General features: G+C 46.4%; 1 protein-coding gene across 2 annotated transcripts in view; it reads left to right on the top strand.

Annotated features, from left to right (window-relative positions):
* FBXL20 (F-box and leucine rich repeat protein 20) overlaps positions 1 to 15,278 on the top strand; it is a 604,101-nt gene that overhangs the window by 449,300 nt on the left and 139,523 nt on the right. For both annotated transcript variants that reach the window (XM_078645644.1, XM_078645643.1), the window contains exon 10: positions 1,882 to 2,012. In XM_078645644.1, the coding sequence (XP_078501770.1) occupies positions 1,882 to 2,012 (131 nt within the window). The remainder of the gene's footprint in view (positions 1 to 1,881; positions 2,013 to 15,278) is intronic.

Raw genomic sequence — 15,278 nt, 5'->3', positions numbered from 1 at the left:
TAGAGTTGCCTCGAGTCTGGCGGCGACCCAGGGAAGGGTTGTGGGGACTTCCAATTGAGGAAAGGTGAGAGAGGAGCCGGTGAGGGAAGTGTCCCGGGAGTTGCTGCTGCTGTGAGCTGGAAGCGGAATAAGCGGAAGATTGAAATTGTAGTGACTCTTTGTTGCGCAGGCCCCATAGGGGTGGAACACTTCTCACAAGGGGGCGGAGCGGTATTGAGGGAGTTGCTGTTTGCCAGTGGGACCGGAGGAGGATCTTCCGGCTGCCTGAGAAGAGAGAGGCGGTGCCGCATTGAATCCACTGAACAGCCACGCAGGCCCAGAAGCGCGGTTCGGCAAGGAAACGGCAGAAGTGCCCGGGTGAGATGTCAGGGTGAGGTGAATACAGAGACTCCGTCAGCAAGAGCGTCCTCCCCTCAGCGCGGGCTCTGAGGTAGAGTGGCCTGGCCTGAGAGGGAGCGGACACAGGACGGAAAGGCTGACGGTGAAGTGTGAACTCTTTGCAGCTTCCAGAGACGGCAGTTCCGGAACACAGGTGCTCTTGGCTCAAGTAAGCGGGGATCTGAGGGTTGGTGAGAGACTTGCAATCAAGAGCTGGAGCCACAGGTCCTAGTGGCTAGTCATCCATAAAGTCCCTAGACAAACTGTCGCGCTGGTCAGGAGATCCTGAACTGGCAGGACAAGTAAAGTAAAGCTGGGGGCCATTGCAGCACGAGACGAGACTTTTGAACCTTTGTATGATACTGACTGTAATACCAGCGTAACGTTAGGGATTTATTCTGGCCCCTGCTGCGTAAGCACCTAATGCAAATCTACCTGAGCAAGTGGTAAAAACAGGCCTCCAGACTGATCTACTGTTGGTTGCTAGCGGATCTGATTTAATGTAAAATGTTTTCATATTGAGCCTTGCCTAAAACCACCAAGAACGGGCTATAACTTGAAAGAAGTGGTCTAATTGGTTAATTCTTTGAATCTAGAGAACAATGTACTGTTGAATCTTTATTGATGCAAAAAGTTAATGGTGGAGGTATCTGATGTGAGTAGCTATAACGTTTCTTACAGAACAAGAAAGCTTAAAGAATTTTTTTATAAAAGTGAACCGTATTTTTCTAACCTGGTGTCGTGTCATTATTTTTGAGTGGATGGTCACTGGGTTCCTGTGAGGGTGTGACGTAAGCTTAGCACATGTTGCCTTGAGGTTAGACCTTCCTACTCTGAGCCAGGCTACCCCCTGTGGACTGGTGACCACAGGTCCAACACCTAACATAAATCGGTTACTCACCAGAGCGGCATTTATCCTTACAGATCTTACATCCCCTTCCGGCAGATGACTCATCCACTGTCTGATAGGAGCTGAGATTAGGAAACTAGGGATGGATGAAGAATAACATACATAATGTGTTCGATTTCTCTTGAAAAGGAAAGAATAAGAACTTTTTCATAAGATTTCCCCACTGCTGTGAGAACTGTGTACTTCCCAAAGCGGTTGAGAAATCTTCACTTATTTCCCATGAAAGCTATTGGAGGGCCCATTAGTAAGATAACAATTTGTTTTTGACAGACTTGACTAATTTACCATTGAGGGCCATCACAAGTCCTTTTAACAATACAGCAATACTTCTTTGAGAAATGTGCTTAATTTACTGTTAATGGATTTTAGCGGCACTTTCATAAGATACCACTCAAGACACCACCTTTTACTCCAGTAATGACAACTATGGAATCTTTTTAAATATTATATTTTGTGTACCTTGGGATCTTGCAAGGGAGGGTATTTGTGTCTACCCTTGATTATCATCATGTGTGTTTCATTGAGACCTGGAACCGTGCCTCTGCAGATGTCCGTTTTTTCATTTCACTCCGTTTTTTTTGTTTTGTTTGCAGCAAATCACAGATGATGGTTTGATCACTATATGCCGTGGTTGTCACAAGCTGCAGTCACTGTGTGCCTCAGGCTGCTCCAATATCACAGATGCTATACTGAATGCACTGGGACAGAACTGCTCAAGACTAAGGTTAGTTAGTTCTGCTGTGCTATGTGTGTAAGAGGGATGTGCATTGTGCTGCATGCATACCAGCGATGAAGAGATTGCCACTTGTAGACACTGACTGTATGAGATAGGTGTAACTTGGAAGAGGTGCCATGAAGCTTTTGTAGTGGTAGTTCACATTCTTGACACACTCCTGCCAATTTAGTTTGGGTGCTGTTACAAGTATGAGGTTAACTCTCGAGTAACTGACAAGAGTACAAAAGTTTGACTTCCTCAGGTTCGGGCTTTCTTCTCATGCTTTGAGACAGTCTTGCTATAGTCATCAGGCGTTCAACTACAGTAAACTGGAGTAACCTTCTACAGCATCTAAACAACTTATACAAGTGACAAAGCTTTGAATTTGAGTGGGACCAGGGGGTTTCGGCACCAGGTCTTAAGAGAAGCCCTCTCAAAGGGGGAAAGTGGAAGGTGTTGGGCTGCCAAACATTAAGACTATTTGCTACAGATAAGGTCAGTGGGTGCATTATAAGATGCAGTGCAAGACCCTTGTAGGGTCAGCACCAATCTTTGGATCAGAAGACATTAAAGGAGCCTACGAGGAAGGGGAAAGCCAGACAAATTCAGCTTGGTCAACCACATCTTACTCCTAAAATACTCTTCCCAGAGGATTTGTATTACAAGGAAGAAAAGTCTTTGGAGGCCCCAACCAGTCATGCGTCCAGGGGTACAGATTGCACTGAAGATAAAGACACTTAATATACATTTGGGTTTCATAATTGACAGCCTCGAACCTAGACTCAGAACTGCTCCGGAGGGAGTTTGACTTCGAGGCACTAGCCTACTTGCCACCGAAAGCTCGGGAAACGCCTTGAGCCAAGGGCTCTGAGCCTTGAAGCCTACCCACACATTTTTGACCTGCGTTGTTGAGCCACCACTCTCTTTGCTAGAGTAGATACCAAAGTCGAAAGGTGCCACTGAAATTGATCTGGATGCCAGCCTCGGTGCCGAGTGACACAACACCGGCCATTGAGCAATATGATTTTGTGCCAAGGAAAATCTTTATGCAGGGAAGATTCTAGCTTTATCTCCACAACAGGAGGCAGATCCTATGCCTTTAACGGAAAGGAAACCCATTCGAGGAGACTGTTTCTGAGGAGCTGCAACCATTTCATACACCAGAGAACGATACAATTCCTGCCCTTGATCAAGAGCATGACCAACTGCACAGCTTGGAATTTCCAGGAGCCTGTCTTGGCCACGGTAATTACACCTAGAACTGAGAAAGTACAAACCTGCATACGGCCACCTTGATTAATATCAGGGGTCATGTTCCACAGTCTTATTAGTAGTCGACACAGCCTTGAAGAGTGCATTCCCTCAGGAGATAGGCTGACAGACAAAGAGAGCCGCAAGAAAGATGCTGCAGGTAAACTTGTGTTAAGAGTAGCAACATAGTGGTGCATAGTCACGTCTGTGGGCCACCTCTCAAGGCATGATCGGTAATATAAGAGGAGATGGAACAACTAGTCAAACATCTTCCAAAGGCTTACCACAAAAAGGCCGAGAACTTTTTCAAGGGTGAAAAAGTAAACGTCAATACAAATATCTGCTATGCAATGGATACTGCAGACCGTCTCAAGGAAGATGAACACAAATGTTATCTAGGGCTCCTAGTTTTCAGGTTTTACTGATTTTTACAGATAAATACAGATAGAAAACAATCTATTTTCCTGTTTGTATTTGTTTAATATGGAAAAATACAGAAAATAGGTTTTCTTATGGACTATTCTCACTGCTGTCAATCATGTGTGCTAGGTCAATAGCTGTGCAGAGTGACAAGTAAGGGAGTTATAAAAAGAATAAAGAGTTCATAAAGAACTTAAATAAATAACTGCAGCAGTGCAACTGTTTAATCTAATCTACAAATTATTTCGGAAGACTGTATATTACTGTCAATGGGTAAAACTTATTGGACATTCAGACCTGAGTAAACATTTGTTGGTTAAATAAATGTGGAAATATAACTATTGCAGCTTCATTTTTTTACATTAGGCACAAAATAAATATGGATAAGTACAGGTAAAATGAGAACAAAATGCATACAGATAAAAACAAAGGTGAAAATTCAAAAAAATAATTAACATAAAACTGGGAGCACTAATACTTGGCTTAGAAAGCATTCTGGGTTGTGTGTCCACATTCCATCCTGAAGTCCAGCAGTACATCATCATCTCATTCGATGGGAAACACCTGTTTAGCCTATATTTATACAGCATAATGAAAAATAATCAGTCTAGCCCTTTGCCTAAGCATCCGGCACCATCTTTGTGTGCCACCGCTGTCCAATGCTGATTACCACCTTAGCAAGGCCTTGGAGATAAGAAAAGATTCTTTCAAGGATACGAGACCCACTCTTGTCATTGAAGAATGCCCCCATCCTCGAGAGGCTGCAGCAGGAGCTTGAAAAACAGGCAGAGAAGGATCATAATCCACCTTTGCACAGGCAAAATATCTGCCTCCAAAAAAGACCCTACCAAAGAAACGCAGGCTTGCCTTCGTGGAGGCCCTGCTATCAGACACCCCTGTGCCCCTCTTTGCTGCCAAAAGACAAAGCTTTCGCTCCTCCTTCTCCACCACCCCTCCTACTCCCCCTCCACCACCACCCCTCCTCCTCCCCCTCCACCTCAACACCCTCTACACCTATGCCTTCACCACAAGGGTCCCCTTAGTCATACTCCAATAATGGCAGTCCTAGCCTTACTCGCTGGCTTAGAACTTGCCCCAGTTTACCCAGATACCTCAGGGGATCTAATGGAGGATTCCGTTATATAGACCATCAGACAGACCTTGACCTAGAACATATCCTATTCCGGGCCTGCCCACCAGATGAGACAACGGCATGCCAAAGCGTCATTCAGTGCACAGTCTCATACCAGAAGGTAGAGATGTACGCCACCCATGGAAGAGGATTTCCTAGTAAAAAAACACTCACAGAGTGGAGGAGTTGGCCTAAGGGCTAGGGTGGTCGACTGTGAATCTGGGGAACTGGGCTCGAGTCTCTGCAATGACACTGAACATCCTGTGATTCTAGGCAAATCACTTAATCTCCCTGTGCCTAACAAAAATGAATGTGTCCTCATGTAATGCAACTGGTGCTATGTAAAGCGCTCTGATACCCGATTCGGGTCAAGTTTGCGCTATATAAAATTCTGTAAAAAAAATAAATTAAAAAAAGCCAGAGCGCTCTGTAAAGTACCACCTGATTCTCAAGGGGATAATTATATCTGCCGTGAAATCTTCAAGAAGTCGATGAAAGCTCTCTTGCTGACACCGCCCATCAACAATGAATATAAGCCAGTGCCCTCTGACCTGCTTCATTTCCAGGGTCATGTCCCACTGGACTCCTTAGTGGTTGCTTCTGCTAGGAAGTGAGCAGCAGCCAGTCCCGCAGGGAATTATCTGCTTTCTGACCACGAGAGCAATTGGATTGATGCTGCAGGGAAAAGAATATGGGTGGGTGTAGCCACACACTGGCACTGCTCCTGTAGGCCTCCTTTGTTGCTAAGTTAGAGACCATTGGGAGGAGATGGAGGGGCGTGTTCAGCTTTTCCTTTATCGATGTCACAAGCGAACAAAAAAGCTAATGTATGAAGGAAAGTCTATTTCCAATGCAACCATCAGGTGTACACTGGAAGCATTGCATAATGCAGCTAGTGAGTTAACAACTCAGTCATCCTTCTGCGCCACTCTTGCCTGTGTGTCTGGATTCAAGCCAGAGGTGCAACAGCACCTTGTCAACCTGCCATATGATGGGGACACACCTTATCCGGCTGCAGGTTCACACCATCCTTGAGAACATCTAGATGGGCACAGAAAACACCTGGGTGATGGCCGCCCTTCAGGGTCCTTATGGTAGAGGATCCTTTCATAGGCTGTAGTCAAGAGCTGGCTCCAAAGCCACTGCCCCAGACCAAACCCCGTCCTACGATCAACAGCAACAGGGTTATTACTCACAGGATGGCAAAGATTTCAAACATTTCACCCCGCACAAACACCCTCAGCTCAGGACATCTCATGTTGTTGCAAGATTAGGTTCAGGCACTCGTACGCAAAGGAGCCATGAAGTCAGTGCCACCTCAACATCAGGGCAAAAGGGCCTGCTTCCCATACTTCCTCATTTCTAAGGACGACTGTTCCCTCAGACCAAATCTCGACCTCTGTCCTCTCAACAAATACATCATGTTAGTACATTTTTCGCATGGTCACCTTACAGGGTGTCATAACCCAACTGCAGCATGTCGAATTAATTGCCCCACAGGACTTGTAGGATGCCTACTTTCATATTCCAATTCATTCCACTCTGTCGTTACCTCTGCTTCATGGTAAGATCAGTTGACTGGGGGTGAGTGTTTGATTTGCTCAAGCACTCCGTCCCCTTTGGTATCGCTTTGTTCGCCCTGAGTTGTCAGGGTAGGCCCAGACGTGTGTCCTTGCTCACTCTACCACTGGATTCAAGGTAGCCTGGCTGATGAGGATTATAAATCCGAAACCAGTTCCAGGATGCTTGTTTCCGGTCCAGGGAAGACATGGCTTGGCAGTTCGGGCTGGACTGTTCCCATGAGGCACAGGGTCAGACTGATTTGCATATGGCCATGTCTGAACTGGGGTGGTGGAGTGAGCTAAAGCATGATGATGGATTAAACCCAGATCAGTTGACTGGGGGTTAGTGTTTGATTTGCTCAAGCACTCCGTCCATCATCCCCTTTGGTATCGCTCATGGCAAGTAGTCAGCACTACCAGTTCAAGCTACTACCCTATGGTGCGACCATGGCCCCAGGGGTCTTTATCAAGTATTTAACGGTGATCACTGCTCACCTCGGGAGGAAATGAACTCACATCTTCCCCCTACCATGACGATTGGCTGATCAAGAGTTTAAGACGACAGGAATGCCTAACCCACACCCAGCCCACAATCTCACTGCTGCCCTGGCCTGGGGTTCACAGTGAATGCCATCAAGTCACACTTGGAGCTGCGTCAAATTCAACCTCTTTTAGGGTCCGTATTAAACTCTGTAGTAGGCTCACCTTTCCCATTGCTCAAAGGTTGCCATCATTCCAAAAGCTTCTCCCTCTTTTTCAGGCACTCTGTCCACTTCAAGTTTGCACAATAATGTGCCTTCTGGGAATGATGACTTCATGCATTGCTACAGTGCCCCATGCCAGACTACATATTCAGGAATGCACTCAAGCAACTTGTCATAAGTGTAGGGTCAGTTGCAAGATCAAGTGTTGGTAAGGCCCAGTACCCATTGCTCTCTGTGGTGGTGGAACAGCTACACTATGTTGCAGGGCAGACCCTTTGCAGACCGAATTTCGCAAGTAACCATCGCCACGGGCGTATCTCTAGTAGGCTGTGGAGCAGACCTCAATGATATGACTGTGCAGGGTCTGTGGCCACCTCAACAAAGGGGTCTGCACATTAGCTAAATGAAACTGTTAGACATTAATTTAGCTTTCAAAGCCTTTCCTCAGCAGATTTAAATCAAGGTATTCCTGCAAGCACAGACAACATGACCGATATGTTCTCCCTTACAAAAGCACGGAGGCACGCTCTTCCCTCAGCTGTTGGCCCCGGGTCAGCGAATCTGGTGCTAAGCCAGCCATCGCCAAGTTTATCTCCTGGTACAGTATATTTTGGGAGTGGATGACGACTTTGCAGACCAACTGAGCAGGACTTTCTAACAAGTTCATGAGTGGGAACTTCTCCCTCAAGCCCGTATCCCTTAATTTCAGAGGTGAGCCCCAAACAGACCTTTTGCCATACATGAAAACAGACAATGCCCAATCTTCGCTTACAGGTTAACACATTCTGAGTTCATGAGCAGTGATCTGTGGATGAATTGGTATTTGCATACGCTTTTCCTCCTCACCCACTGATTCCTCACATGGTCAGGATGTCCATGCAAACATCCCTCACCCTCATACTGGTTGCTCCAACATGGGTCAGACAACCATGGTTCTCAACCTTTCTAGAAATGTCAATCGCCCCCCACAAGGCTGGACCTTATCACACAAAACCACAGCAAAGTCACCCGGACCCCAGACATCTCAACCTGACTATTTTGCTCCCGTGGTCCTAGAGTTTGGTTACCTTGAACTACCTCAAGAGTGGGTGACATACTCTGGGAAGCCAGTAGGCTCACTACACGCACTTGCTATTTTGCTAAGTGGAAGTGCTTTGTACACTAGTGCACACTAAAACACATAACCCTCTACGCCTATCGTGAAAGACATTATTTGTTACCTTCTACATTTACAAAGGTCAGGGTTAGTTTACACATCAATCTGGTTACTTTTAGCTGCTATTGCTGCATGCAAGTGCAAAACAGGAAAACATCTTCCCTCTTCAAAATTCCTGTAGTTAAAGCTTTTATGGTGGGCCTTAAGCATCTCATCCCACCAAGGTTACCTCCAATCACAATCTGGAATCTCAATGTCCTCACCAGACTTACGGGGCCCTTCCTTTGAGCCTCTACATTAATGCCCTTTGCAGTTTCTCTCTTGAATGGTTGCCTTTCTGGTAGCTATAACAACTTTGAGACCGATTGATTACTGAACTACAGATCCTCACATTGCAGGAACCTTTCTTCCAGGCACATCAGGACAGAGTGGTTCCTTAGAACTAATGCAAAATTCTTACCCACGGTGGCCTCCTCATTTCACATTAATCAGACAATTGAGCTCCCAGTCTCCTTTCTACATCCAGGCTCAGTAGCTGAAAGGGCACTTTGCAGATTTTCTCTCAAGCATGCTCGTATGTACTACATTGATGGAACCAAATAATTTTGTAAAACACAACTGTTTATGACCTTCTCACAGCCTCATAAAAGTCATGCCATTTCTAAACCAAGGATTGCTAAGTGCTTTCTTAAATGCTACGCTAAATGAACCCTACCTTCCCACCCCAAGCCAAATTCCACCTGCAAACTGGGTGCTACTATGGTCTTTCTTTTGGATATACCCATAAAAGATATTTGTAAAGCTGCCACATGGTTCAATCCATACTCTTTCACAAAGCATTATTGTGTGGATATACTTGATAAGCAGCAAGCTAGAGTTCGCCAGACTGTCGTCTGGACTCTTGTTTCAATCATCAGCACCATCCGCTGACTAACCTCGGCTTAGTTGAGCACTGTTTTATAGTCGATGCAGAGCTTGCGTATCTACAGCCGAACATGCTACAAACTGATTTTGTTACTTACCCTGTAAGTACCGGTTTGTTGCATGTAGTGCTGCAAATTTGCATGCTCCCACTCTCCTCCGCGGAAGCCATTGTTTGTTACAGGTTATCTTTTACTTAATACGCATGGACACTATTCTTTTCTTCTCATTACTCCATTCCTTTTCTCACCCATTGGGCAAAAAGTTATCTAACAATGGAGTCTGTGCACCTGCGCATCTGCCACCAGAGGATGAATCACAGACCTGGTCACTCGAAACGCTTTTTTAAAGAAATACAATTAATATTCGGAGCCCAATACTAGATGGCAATAGTATGCAGAGCATGTGAATTTACAGCACTATGTGCAACAAACCAATACCTACAGGGTAAATAACCTGATCCTCCCAAGAATCATCTAGTGCCTAGAGCACATACCACTCACATAAAGCAAACCACTTTGGCCTTCCTATGAAACATGGCACTCACGGACATCTACAAAGCTTTCACAAAACATCACTGTGTGGATATTAATGCCTGTAAAAAAAAAAACAGGTTCTTCAGGTAGTTATTACAAACATCTTACTCATCTGGTCGCAAGCCATCCCTTATTGGGAGTGTACTGCTTTTTAGTCTGTGCAAGGTCTGTGATCTACCACTACAGTTTCCGTAAACTGAATTTTTTATGTACCATGCAACTATCTGTAACTGATAGTTATGTTGATTAACCTGCGCCCATCCTTCCGTATACGAACAAATGCTGCAGCTGCTTTAGGTCACCCACAGAACGGTTTCCTTCACAATGCTCAAGCATGCATTTCCTGTTCTGTTTCAATTCACTCCACTTACTTTTACTCACCTGTTTGGAAGGGTTTCGCACCACAACCTGTGTTTCTCTTGCAATGGATTTGTTACATTGCCAAGTAATTTGGTCACTCCCAGCAGATTTCCATTGGTTCACAGTTAGTATTGGTTCACCACCTTTGCCATCTGGAGCAGGGAAAATGGTCTGGTGTTACTTGAAACGTTTCCATAACTTAACTGGAAAATGATCTACTTTGGGAACAGACAACAACTGCAATACACGACAAATGCGTCTTCTTTTTTACTCTTCTCACCCTGTCCCCTAAGGCAGCTCACGCACACACAGCAAGTAAATATGAGTAGTATTAGAGGCTTTGGTTAGATTAGTAACCAAACTAGTGTATAACACATGCATAAGCAAATATCACAGTTCTTGTAGCAGCCCAGAATAAGCTGGACGCAATTAATGTGAAAAGTTGTAGCATTTTGTTTGTAACATGTGTTGCAGTACTCCTGCCATTTGTTTGACTTGGACATTTGCAATTTGTTTTCCTTCAGAGAAGTTTTAAAAGTCTTGAGGAATACGGTGACTCCACTTTTTAGTTGATCGTGTGCATGGACACGAATTTCATATCAAATTGCTTTTTTTGCCTTTGGTTTCTGACCTGTACTGAGGGGACTCGGACTTGACGACTTATCTCGCTTTCCATTTGGTTGATTCAACTTCGGTAGAAAGACCTCTATGTGCCTACTTTTCAGAATGTTGGTTCCTGAACACCAACCTTTCATTTGCACTTAACCGGCAGGGCCTCGGCCCGTCTCGGACTGTGTGCTGCTCTTCTAGAGGACTGCTCTCTTGGAATGTAGGTATAGTGATGGAAATGACGCCTTTCCAGTATTGTCCTTAGTACCACACCAAATTCCTATGGCACGACCGCCAAGAGGTGTGTAATCTTGGCGTTTGTCCTGAGCATGACCACACAATGTGCGAGGCCTGCCTCACCTTCTGGTCCAAGAAAACTCTTTGATGTTTATGGGAGAGACTGTGGGCCCCCCAGCGTATGCAGCAGCTGGCCTCAGATGACACGCATAATAACTTCAGGGTACATCCCTTGCCTAACACTGGGTGGGAAGAATCCGGCCCATCAGGCATTCCGCCCCACTATCTGTCACCCAGTCCAGAGGGGGCCTTCTCTTCCGACTCTGACCCAGAGGAAGAGGAGCAAGAGGCTCCCATCACAGTCATGCCTTTCAGACCCCAAATGAAGATCTCTGCCAGAGCGGTCAGTATGATCGGCATCTAAAGACTCACCCACACTCCCACACAACCTCTAAGGCAAGGCACCGCCATTGAGGTGGTCGGGCATGGGGTCCTCCTACTAAGGCGCTGCATTCTGGGCCTCCACCTTCGGGCTTGGTCAGCATTGACCCAAGACTTCGTAGCCTTCAGCACTCCTACTCTTGGGTGCTGACTCCTCAATTGTCGAGCCTGAAGGTTCTCCAAAAGCCTCGAGGGCCCCATCAGTGCTCGCGCTGAAACCAGTCCTGGTCCTAAGGAGACGTTGGCACTGAAACCACCATCTGATCTGAAGACTCCATCTGCCCCAATGACACACGTGGTGTCAACAGCCCTTTCCATAGCGGGCTTCGATGAGGTGGGGCAATCATCCTAGCGACTTTAGGATGAGTTGGATGCAAGGCAGATGTGCCTGTTTATAAATCATCAGATCGGGAAGATCTCCACCATGCTGCCTCTCGGCCGTACAGAAATCTTGCCTCACAAAAGGAAATTGACTTTTGAGGAGCCCTACTAACCCATATTCGATCCCGTCCGAAGGCCAGTGGGATAACTACAGTGCTGATCCCCGGGAGATCCCAAGCTGGATCATTATACAATTAGGATATTACCCCAGGCGACACCACTGCGTATCATGAGGTGGTACAGTGTGGCCACCTTCCTCAAGGTGGACATGCATGCCTTCCATGACTAAGATAACTTCTCGTGGGCACATTGCCCAAGTTCCAAAGAACAGTCCAGGTCCACTCATTGTTGAAGGGTATGCTGAAGTCCACCACGGACACCTTCAAGGAACTGGGTGGAGGAAAACATATAAACCCTCCCCCAATGATCCATCATGCATCACGTCCCTGGAGATTCCCTGGCTGTGCTCACTGCTCTCAAGTGCCAATGTTCTAGCCACTGGCAATGCTCCCCTGCCCAATAAAGAGAGCAAGATGCTAGATCCTACTGGGAAGAGGGATGCAGTAGGTGCTGCTACAAATTGAAGGATTGCTAATTCAGCCAGCCTGATCCCCGGATATGACCGAGCGCATTGGGATGAAATGGAGGAGCTCATCCAGCATCTCCCAGAAGCATATAAGAAGAGGAATGAGGAGTAGGTGGCAGAAGGAAAGACCAACTGCTATGCCCTAATGGAGGCTGACACCGCATCTAAAGGGGTTAATACTAGCGTCCTGTTTAGATGCCATTCATGGCTCCTTATCTCGGTTTTAGCCCCGAAGAGAAACACCGTTTGCTGAACCTACCCTGCCCAGCCCACAGGATGACCAGATGCTGGAAAATAATTTTAAAAAGGACTCTGAGCCATGGGCGTCCTTGTTATGTGCATTTGTAGAGCTCAGTTGTACCCGAAAGTGTATCCAGCCGTTGTGTAGGGGTGGGAGCGAGGCTATGCAGGCTAGTTGAAGAGCCAGATCTTCAACTTATTCCTGGATTCAGAAACTGAGGTGGAGGCTCTGCTGTGGAGTGGACGGCCATTCCATGCTTTAGGAGCGATGAATGAGAAGGTTTGACCTCCAGTTCTATTCCTGTTTAGGTGTGGGGTGGTTGTGAGCAGGAGCCCAGCTATGCTAGTGGAGCTCCCGTTAGGGTGTTGTGATGTAGGTCCTGCGTGAGAGATTAAAGATGAGTCTCACCACTGCATTCTGGATGGTTTTTAGTGGTCTGATGAGATGTTTGATCATCCTGCTGTAGAGAGAGATTCAATAGCCCAGCCTGCTGATGATGAGGGAGTGGGTGACAACTCTTTGAGCATTGTTTAGGAGCCATTTGAAACATTTTCTCAGCATCTTCAGGGTGAGGAATCAGGATGAGACGATGGTGTCGAACCTGAGCTGGCATTTTCAGCTTGTTGTTATTTTGCGATTCAGAGGTGTCTGGGATGTGCTTTGGGGGAGGCAGGCCACCAGGTGGAGTCCCACAAAGATGTGTTATTTCTTGAGATCACTAACTCTGTCTTGTTAGTGTTTAACTTTGAGATAGTTGGACTTCACCCAGGCAGCTACTTCAGACATGTAGGCGGTGAACTTGTCCCTCCTGTTGGGTGTTTTGTACGAGAGGTACAATTTGAGTTGCGTGTCGTCGGCAAAGGAGAGGTGCAGATGATGTTGGCCCAAAGGGTCGTGTAGGCGTTTAAGTTCTCGGGCTTCTGAGAAGTACGACACCAGGTTGACAGTGTGTTCTTCCTGTCAGGAAATAGCAGATACAGCGGTGGCTGGGCTTTTAATGCCAATCTTGTGTCATTGACTTCTAAGGGTGCAGTGTGATATCGTGTCAAAGGCTGCCAAGAGGTATATTAGGATGAGGGCTGCAATTTCTCTTTTATCCGGGATTATTTGGATGTCATTTTGTTGTTGCGAAGAGAGCTGTTTTTGTGCTGTGATTGGGCCTGAATTGCGTAAAGTCGCGGAGCTGGTGGTTGACTTGATGTTTAGTTAGGCTTCCTATCATTGTTTTCGCAAGGATCTTTGCCAGGTAAGGTAGGAGGGACATAGATTATTAGTTTGTAACTGTGGCAGGGTCTGCTGAGGAATTCTTCAGTAGAGCTGTGACATGTTTCCAACTGCCAAGAAGGTTTCTTTGTCAATGGAGGCGTTGAGGATTCTAGTGAGTACTTCAGTGATGTGGATGGCTCCTTTGTTGAAGGCGTGCTGGATCTGAAGGGGCTCCGGAGGGGGTGGACTTAATTGTAGCCCTCAGTCTCTTCTATGGTGATACTAATAAAATAGTGGGCAACCCAATAGACCCTTGGGTAAATCAATCTTCTATGGTGATGGCCGTTCATGTGGTCAGGGTACATTGTTCTATAGATACCAGAAGGCTTGCTGTAAGGTAGATGGGGTACTAAACTAAAGGTAACAGAACAGTAGTGAGGGCTATATGGGCTGCACCAGTAAATAAGTCCTCAAAATCTGACCTAGCACAAAGGTGCTCACACTTGACTTGACCCCACTACTGAGTGGTCAAATTTCAGAGAAAACTAATTTGCCCCAGTATTGGAACTTTCATAGATTCCCATGCTTTGTATCATTCCCCCGTCGTCGGACTGGGAGTCTCGGTAATAAAAAATATCATAGTAGTAGGTACAAAAGAGAAAGAAAGGCCTAGGCCTCATTCCCTTTTGTAACATATCAGCCTCTTTTTGTAAAAGAGACCAAACTCTAGGCGTCAGCCAATCAGAAGAGCCTCACCCTTAGAACCTTCCTGAAGGAACCTCAGAGCCTCAGATTTTCTACCGCACGTTGTGCTAGGGAGTCTCCATTGAGCTCTGCTCTATTTCTACTCTTTTAAACCCATTTCTACAGATATTTCTTCAGGATTTTCTTCAGTTTTCTTCAGAACACTCTTCTTCTTCAAAATGTCTGAGGTTGAGAAGAAAAAAGCCCTTTTTAAGCCCTGTTCCACCTGTGGGAAGAAAAGGCTGTTTGTGGAAGACAAACACAAGGATTGCATCTACTGCCTGTATCCAGATCACAGGGCAGAGGAATGTAAGATTTGTCGCACTCTCTCCACCAAGACCTTGAGAGATCGTGCTGGAAGGCTTCTTACATGGTTGCAGAGGCAGAAGGAAAGGAAACATGGAGTTTCCAGTGATGAGGAGGAATCAGCGTCTTGTGCTTCCTCTAAAAGGTCAGTGAAAAGGGGTAGAGGTTCCCCATCTTCCTCTATTGAGCGCCCCTCTAAGGCTTCAAAGAAGACCCCCAGGGAGTCTGATGGCCGGGGTTCAGGAGGTTCCCCCCACCGCAGTGGGTCGGGCAAGGCAGAACTGGTTTCGCCTCCTAAGGGTGAGAAGACAGACCCAGCCTTCAAAAGACCCTCTTCACACTCTTCAGAGAGGAGTTCCAAGTCCTCTACGACGAAGACTTCGTCGACGACGAAAAAGAAAACCAAGATCCAATTGGTCCCGTCGACGAGCCCGTCGACGGGACGGGCTCGTCCCGTCGACGGGCTTCGTCGTCGGTTAAGA

The sequence above is a fragment of the Lissotriton helveticus genome, chromosome 5_1 (genome assembly GCF_964261635.1).
Source record: "Lissotriton helveticus chromosome 5_1, aLisHel1.1, whole genome shotgun sequence".
NCBI lineage: Eukaryota > Metazoa > Chordata > Amphibia > Caudata > Salamandridae > Lissotriton > Lissotriton helveticus.
This window is presented reverse-complemented; position numbering and strand designations above follow the sequence as displayed.